The 9,182-nt window shown below is 32.0% G+C and overlaps 1 protein-coding gene across 1 annotated transcript; it reads left to right on the top strand.

Moving 5' to 3' along the window:
- The first annotated feature begins 3,278 nt into the window (after positions 1–3,278).
- On the top strand, positions 3,279–4,466 carry LOC105778571 (dof zinc finger protein DOF3.4). Its single transcript, XM_012602292.2, has one exon. The coding sequence runs from the start codon at positions 3,572–3,574 to the stop codon at positions 4,277–4,279; it is 708 nt and encodes a 235-aa protein (XP_012457746.1). The 5' UTR covers positions 3,279–3,571; the 3' UTR covers positions 4,280–4,466.
- The last annotated feature ends 4,716 nt before the right edge of the window (positions 4,467–9,182 follow it).

The following is a 9,182-nucleotide window of genomic DNA, read 5'->3' on the forward strand; positions in this document are numbered from 1 at the left end:
TTTTATAGCATCGATAGTTTAAGAATGCTATTAAAATATTTTAAAATTTAAAGACCAATTTAAAATCAAGATCATAATTTAAGATGTCTATACGATTAACTCGATTATATTTTATCACTCTAAACTTATAATTAGAGTTGGGTGCATGGAGAAAAAATTGGCTTTAATGTGTCCCCAGAAGTGAAATACTTTTCAAGGCTTTAGACATTCTTCCATTTTGTTGCCATCAATTACTATGAATTAGACCTGTCCATGGGTCGGGCGGCCCGGCCGAAATATGGGAGGGTTCGGGTAAAAATATAGGCCTGAAATATGGGCTTAGGCAAAAAAACGAGGCCCGTTTAGAAAACGGACCGGGCCTCGAGCACCATTTTTTTGGCCTGGGCTCGGCCCGGCCCTGCCTGAATATAATAAATATATATTTTTTATTTTTATTTTTTAATTTTAAAATACTTTTAAAATAAATTTTTTTATTTTTAAAATAATTTTTTAATGTTTATTTTAAAAATGGGCCGGGCTCGGGCTTATGATCAAAATTTCAGGCCCATATTTCAGACCGGGCCCGAGCCTAGGAGGCGGGCCGAAAATTTTTTCCATGCCCGGCCCGGCCCATGGACAGGTCTACTATGAATGATTACACATGCGTAACATGTAAAAAATATAGAAGAAATCTCTCCATCTTTTTAACTCAAGTGAGAATGAACTCCTCTACATGAAATGGTTTGTACACTTTGCTAACGAAAAGCAGAGTTAGTGATTGGAGCGAAATCGTAATAAGATAATCGTACTAAAAGAAATCAAAATATAAGCAGTTGATTTATACAATCTAAATGCGGAGGGAAGGAAAAAAGGCCAAAAAGAAGATAGTTGAGGGGAAGAGAAGAAAGAAATGGAAGCAAAATGGTGAGATAGCATGGGGGACACCGAAGGCAAGGATTGGAAACTGAGGATTTTGTTGGTTGACAGCGACACATCATGTCGTGGCTTAGACAGTTTTAGATATGAGATGACCACTGAACCCTGCGCGTGCCGCTGCCCAACAACCCCTTCAAACCCCACATTCACCCGTCCTTCACTCACTGCTCACCTCCCCTTTTCTCTCTTACTCTTTTGTTTTATTTATATGGCTGTCGGTTTATTCTTCACGGCTTCAACGTCTCATATGCAGATTTCACATTGATTTGTTTTAATGGAAAAGGTCCTTCTTACAAAACGTAAATATTAGTGATAGAATGGATGATTTTGGTAAATGTTGATGGGATAATATTTTACTTGCTCCATCTCATCTTATATTACAATATTAAGTTAAAAAAATTATTAGTAAAGGGTGTAACATTATCTATGAAGTGAATGTTTTCAACATTTGTTCCAGATTGGAGTGAAAGGTAATAAAACAATCTCCACTCCCTAATTTTGCTCTTCTTGCTTTTGCACGTTTAGCTTGCATTTAATTAGGATTTCATCATACAACTCAAAAAAGCCAACATCCATTCAAATTGTGGCGTTGATCAAATATATTTTATTAATAAAACTTTGGTGATGACACATGTGGGTTCATAGTTTAAATTTCATGATTACAAATTATCTAAGTTTGTATTAAATTGATTATATGTGTTATTTGTGGTTTGTATCGTATATAGAGTAAATTACACTTAATATTATTAAATTATTAATAAATTTACGTTTTGATTATTTAATTTTAAAATTTATAAAATGATTATTAAACTATTTAAAAGTCTTCATTTAAATAATTAAACTGTTAAAATTATTATTATATAGTTGTCTCTGTTTGCGCTGTCTATACCTCTTCCATTTCTTTTCTACAATTTAAGTTTTTTTTATGAAATAACTTTGAATGTCATGAATCTGTTAAATAAAATCTAAGCAACTTTTTCCTCTAATATTCGACATTGACCGTCAAATCGACTTGAATCTAAAATATATTTATTTACTTATGGGTACTGATTTACTGTACTGATAATTGAATCGAAGATTAAAACTTACTAATCAAACTTAAAAAGAAACTTCATAATCTAATGACTGAATTTTTAAAGTTAAGTGGTGCTTTTGTATTTACTATTGAATTTAAAACATATATATTATCGGGTAAAGAAGGGGTGTGAGTGTGAACATGTGAAAAGGAAAAGGGAAGAGGTTTGGTTGGAAAGAAGAAATGAGAAAAGAGGAGATGGGAAGAGTACGGAGAAGGAATCAGAAAAATGCCAGACATGAGGCCTCCGAAATCAGAGGGGAGACCCAATAATTGCACCCCACGCTGCCCGACACTCCTCATTATGTCTCCACTTTCCCCACCTCCATCCATCCCCATCACATCCCCTCTTCCTGTTTTCCATCCATATTCACCCCTTTCATTGATTGCTTTGCAATTCAATTAGTTCATTTATGTTATTAAAGCTGTGTTCTGCAACAATCAAGTAAATCAAACTCCAATATTTTACTAATAAAATCATCTCATTTCCACCTCTATATCATTATCAACCTTCCTTTTTTTTCTTTTTTTTCAAATTCTTTTGACTCCCAATGCTTAGCCAGAAACTGTTGGGGAATTGGCAATAGCATGCTTCTCTACCCAGGAACTGTTTTAAATTACTAGTATAATGACAGTGCTACAATTTACACGATGGTTGTTCATACTGTAACCATCAGCTCCTACTTATCATTTTCATCTAGTACTTTTAACTTTAGTTTTTCTTTTAAAAAATTTTCATGTATTCCAAAAAGGAATTATTTCGATTAATATTGAGGTGTGTATAGATATGTATTGGCTTGCACCAATAAATATAATATTATTTATGTTTTAAATAATTTATAATATTTTTATCAATAGTTTTACTATCATAAATATATACAATATAATTTTGGACTCCAAAATATTTCTTACCTGGCTCCTGATTTTTATCTTCACTATTTGTAGTTTTTCTAATCATTACATTTAATATAATTAATAATTTTATATTTTATATTTGCATTGAGGTATATAACGAATATTTTATTTTAAAAAACTAAAATATAGATTATAAATACATAAGATGAAAAAATATGGACATTTTGGAATGGGTAGATAGGAATATATGAAAACCAATGAAATTGAGAGTAGAGCTTTAACAACTAAATTATGAAGAAGTTCATCCATCAGGATAAGCAGCAGTAATATTTGAACTATGTCATCTTCCATTGACGAAAAACTACAGATATCCCAAGTGGGAACATCATTACCCTTCTTTGACTGCTTATCCATTTAATGATTATTATTATTCAAAAATCCATTTAATGATTATCATCCCCCGCCCCCTTCTCTTTACATCTGATTCTGTCGTTTCTAACAGAGCACTGTCATGCCTGCTCACTTCTTTCTCTCTGTCTGTTCATACAACCTTCGGAACATGTTTCACTGTCCACAGATCTTATTACAATCTTAAATTTGTTGTTTTCATACTTATCAGAGCATTCACAATATAAATAACATATTCTCCTCTTCTTTCTCTCCTCATTCTATTTCTCCCACAACAAGCAAATTCCAAAAATTAAGCCACTTTTGTTTTGTCGGAAAATGCCATCGGATTCCGGAGATCCAAACAGGCGGTTAACCAAGGCCCTTAACTCTGGAGCCCCACCACCACCAGGACAAGAACAGCTGCCTTGTCCACGCTGTGATTCCACCAACACTAAGTTTTGCTATTACAATAACTATAACTTCTCTCAGCCTCGCCATTTCTGTAAGTCATGTCGCCGTTACTGGACTCTTGGTGGCACCCTAAGGGACATCCCTGTTGGTGGTGGCACCAGAAAAAACGCTAAACGTTCACGCACCACCCATTCCACCTTCATTTCTTCTTCCACCAATGCCGGCGCCACCACCACTGCCACCACCACTAGCTATAATGACTTCCAATTGCCTGCCACTCAAGTTTTACTGCCAGTCTCAGGCAACCAGGGAAGTTCGGGTGTTGTTGGAGAGTCCAAGGGCAATGGTTTTGCTTCATTGTTGAACCCTCAGGGACCTGGTTTTCTGGCCCTTAGTGGGTTTGGGCTTGGTATTGTTCCAGCACTTGAAGATGTTGGGTTTGGGCTTGGAAGAGGGATGTGGCCTTTTTCAATGGGAGATGGAGCAGTTGGTGGTGGCGGCAATGGTGGGGCTGCAACAGGAATGGGGAACCCATGGCAGTTTGAAGGAGCAGAAGCTGGGCCTGTTGGTGCTGGGGATTGCTTTTCTTGGCCTGAACTTGCTATTTCAACCCCTGGAAATTGGCTCAAGTGAATCTCATCTTTAGGTTCATTATCTTTTTCATGTACCTTTCAAGGTGACTTGACGTAGTGAGTGTCTCTGAGTAAATTATTAGGTTTATGAATGTATAAACAAAACTACAATCTTTTTTTGTTGTTATTGTTGTCGTCGTTGTGTTCTTTGGTACTCAATGCTATTTGGTTTAGTTTGGTTTGTCCTATATCTCTCAGTAAAGTACATCAAAAGCACTAAAATTTACAAGTTGATCTAAGCATTCTCATGCCGTTTTGTACATCTAAAATTACTGTAGGATCCATGTTCTTAAAGTCGTAAAAGTAAAATATTGTTGTGCTTGAAAAATTAGCATCGTAATTATACACCAAATCAGACAGTCACAATACCATTTGGGATCTTCAACGGAGATCACAGGAATATTGGTATAATCACACATGACCGAACCTCAGATGTAAACAGGAAAACGTTATTCTATTGCTCAAAACCGAATAAAAAGATTCAAAAAATCCCAGTTTTACAGAAATTCTCTAGTGTTGGTAACTGAAAAAATTCCCTATGCCAGGGGATTCATAATCATGTTGAAGCTCAACCCTTTTCCTTTTGAGGTCCAATAAAAGTAGACCCACATGCCAGCTTTGTTCCTCATAGGTAGCTTTTGTCAGTTTGAATGAATCCTCCATTGGAGTTGTCATTGTGGACGACCTATTCGATTAAAGGACCTAGGGGAATGTAGGGTTTAGGAACCACCATCCATATTTCTCCTTTCAAGAGATTCCCCCTTCTTCCTTTTTGGGAACCAACAGCTTGAAAAACCAAGGATTCGATGCAGGGGGTTGTTATAATACGTATAACGTACCATTATTTTACAATCTTCTCTACAGGTTTTCCTCTTAACAAAAATGAACTGATAAAAGAAGCAGAAACGCTCGGGGTTCCTTTTGTTCTCATATTTCTTTTTGTGGTTGAAATTGCGATTATTAGTTAATAACAATTTCAAGTGACTTATCTTGTCCTGTAAGATTTAACATGATTCAATCACAATCACTATACTTTTATTTACTATAAAGCTGAACGATCTTATCACTCTCGATGCACAATTGTTTTCAAGCATAGAATATTTCATGCTCAGATTTCCATTGCCGCCATTCATTGAATTAAATCATTTCAATTTATTCCTCCAACATTAATCAGTACTTGAATTTTGGATTTTTTAGATTTTAAAATTTTCGTCTTTCAAAAAAAGCTTAAAGATATTTTATATGTTTAAACACTATGAACATAGAAATTAAGTTGGATTCGTATCAAGTTTTTGTACCTCAATGTAGGCAAATAAGGTCTAACTATGTTCAACATTACCTCCCTATTATTGTGATGAGTATCTAATACCAACCACTTCATCATTGAGGCCAACAAATATCTCTCTTGCATCACCGAAATTAAAAATTTTATCAACAACATTAAAAGATCCATCCATTCACGTAACAATATTTAAGCGAAATAACTTACAATCCATATACACACCCCATCCTTGGGTCATCTGTAGGTGCGATTCAAAATATTGTTTTTTAGTTTTTAAGAGGTTCAAAAATAATTTTTAACTTTTAAAAGTAAAAAAAAAAAGAATATACCAATTTTTAAGGGCCCCAAAACAATTTTTTTTAGCTTTTAAGGGTCCAAAATTTTTTTACCAACTTTTAAGAAACTTAAAAAAAATTCTCTAACTTTTAAGGAACCTAAAACCTCATTTTATTGTTTTGCCTAAGGCCTCAAAAATGTCTAAGAACAAGCTTGTCCCTATAATAGTTAGTGTGTACTTTATAGAAATTCAAAAGAATACATAAAAATTTTAAATAATAAAAAAAATTAAAAATAATTATTCATGTCAACAATGAAATACACGTGAATAATTAAAAACTATCACATTTGTGTCGTTAAAAATATTAAAAGTTGAATCAACTTTTTCTTAAAAAGAACTATTTAATTAAAATTTAAAGGCTTAAAGTAATTCATAATAATAAAGAAAATATTAAAGTCACAAAAGAAATAAGCTTTAAAACTAAATTTGTCATTATCACTATTGAAAGTAATTCATTTAATTTTCATCTCCTTTAACCTTAAAACTTGTATTGTTTGTCAAATAATTTTAAAATAGATGAAAAGTTAATGTTTGTTAATTTTGGTAATGTGACAATCCACGATATATTTTTAAAATTAAAAATATTTTTATACTTTTTAATATTTTTAAAAATATTTTTTAAAAATTTTTAAATTAAAAAATTAATTCATTTCGACATAACATGGCATAGCATTCATGTGGCAATCTACGTGTATGTCATATCAAGTATTAATTTTTTTATCCGTGATTTAACAAACAATATAAATTTAAGAATTAAAAAATGAAATATTAAAATGATTTATTTGATAAAATTAAAGGATGTAATACCTTTTAAAAAGTTGTATTCACAAACTACAATTTATTTTGCCAAAATATATATTAGCATAGATTTTACGTACAAAAGTATCGCCTTATCCTTTTGTCTCTTCAAATTGAACGTAGTGAAAGGACGATACAAGTTATTAAATTTCGTGGAAACTACATATAAACCATCATTTCTAGTAAAAAGACAAAATAATTATTGAAAATTATTAGTATATAGTTTGATAAAAATGAAATTGAAGCGGCTGCTTTCTTGGTTTTATCAATGAGAACCAAAACGTTAAGCTTTGATAGATAATGTATTTGAGAATAGGGGGGCGTGGAACCAATAATACAAAAGCAAGATGCAGCTGACAGTGATGGAACAATCGAAAAGGAAACATTAGAGAGAAAGCCCGTCGATCAATGGGAAGGCTGTCTCCACTCAACATTGACGCCGACTGCATTATCTGCCCAATTTGGCCTCCATAAAAGGATGGCTGTTACGTTTTTGGAGAATAAACCAAATACACTTGGTATTTCTTTTTTTAGTTTTTTATATAATATTGAGTGGAGATAGAGTAAGAGTCTCACTTTTTACAAATCAAGAATACAATTGATATTTTAATTTTACTAATTTTAATAGAATAAATTAATTTAATTAGATCAAGTAGAGTTCAAGCAATTCGAGTAGAAACCAAGGAGAGTGCAGACGATATCATTATTTTTATTTAAATCCCTAAATCTTAATTTTCTTTGTTCAAAGTATCTCAAGACAATAATCTCATTGTCTCGAGGCCAAATAGAAAAAATGTCAACAGTACTATTTGCACTTCATGCAATTAGAAAACTATATTATACCTATGCATAATCACTATATCACCTAATTATAAAACATCAAACACAATCAAATAACTTTGAAACATAGCATCACTGCTTAGCCCAATTGTACCATTTATCAAGTAAGCATAATCATGCATATACACATCAAAATTAAATAGCTCAATTCAACTTTAGAATCCTCAAATGTCCAACAAGTAGCAAAGCATATTAAAAGACCCAAAAATGACATTTAATTATATGACTCAACTTAGGTACATGCTTTTAACCACTTATAAGAAAAAAAAAATACAAAATTGGTCTGTGATGAACCTTTGAGTCTTAGATGCTTCGCGAAACCTTTAATCTATCAAATTTGTCCTAGATCTACGAATAGAAACAAATAAACCCGCACACTAAGTATTGAATACTCAGTGGTGCTAACATAATATTAATTCAATATGTAAAAACCTTAAGCTAATTATCAAATCATCAAATCAATTCAACTATCTAGTATTTCATTAACAACAAGATGTCATATTCCATACCATTATCAATGATTTCATGATATCATTTCATTTAGTCAATCTCATTATCAAAATCACCTCGTGCTCATTATTAGCATGATCAAAATCACATATCATTCTCAGAATCATGATGACATATCATTACCAAGATTAGAATAACCTTTCATTATCAGAATCAGAATGACATATCATTATTTACAATTGGCCCTTATTAACTGGATGTAGGCACAAGTACGAGTATGCAGATTAATCCCCTAACACTCCACAATAAGTACTGAAGTGCTTACCAAGCATAAATGCACTAATCCCTTTAACAGTCTACAAAATGTAATGCATTATACTTCCAGAATGAATCGCACCGAAATGCCAAAATGCTCCCACTAACAACATATATGAATCTTATAACATGTCAACTATAACTTGACTATGTCTAGCATCGTTTAATAGGGAAATTTCATAACTTCATAATTTCAAATCTCTTATACCAACCATACACATATCATTTTCTCAATATCATTTTATAAAATTTAATCAACATAAGCACATAACTTCACGTACTTCTCATCAAAATACCATAGTAGTTAAGCTTATCTCAATAGCTTTATAATAATTTATATTTCACTTTATATATATCGTCAATTATTATCATCATGATCTTATAGTTCATGTTGAACTTTATACCAATTTTATTCACATATAAATACACTTATATTTATTATTTCAACAATTATCTAAGTTATTAACTTAACTTGACATCAATATAATTCATATCATAGCTTTATATCAAATCATATAATCAAGCATAACAATTTAGCTTTCAATCTCAATTACATTAATTTACATAAATTATAGTTACTTACCTTGTTCATTAATTAAGCTTGGAGGTCTCTACTTGATATTTACACTATCATTTGAATTTCAATCACAACATAAAACAAACATACTTTGCAATTTATGGCTACCATTAATTTAAAATATACAATCATCAATTAAAAATATGGATTAAGACATATTAAGTTAGCACAAACAGCTCTTGCTTCTATCACATTAAACCCTAGCCAATCCGGTCTCGCTTCCATTATATTTGATAATTCATTTATGAAATAGTATCAATTTCACAACCAAATAAAACATACCCAAAACCAAGCATAATTACATA

The sequence above is a fragment of the Gossypium raimondii genome, chromosome 10, assembly GCF_025698545.1.
Source record: "Gossypium raimondii isolate GPD5lz chromosome 10, ASM2569854v1, whole genome shotgun sequence".
Lineage (NCBI taxonomy): Eukaryota > Viridiplantae > Streptophyta > Magnoliopsida > Malvales > Malvaceae > Gossypium > Gossypium raimondii.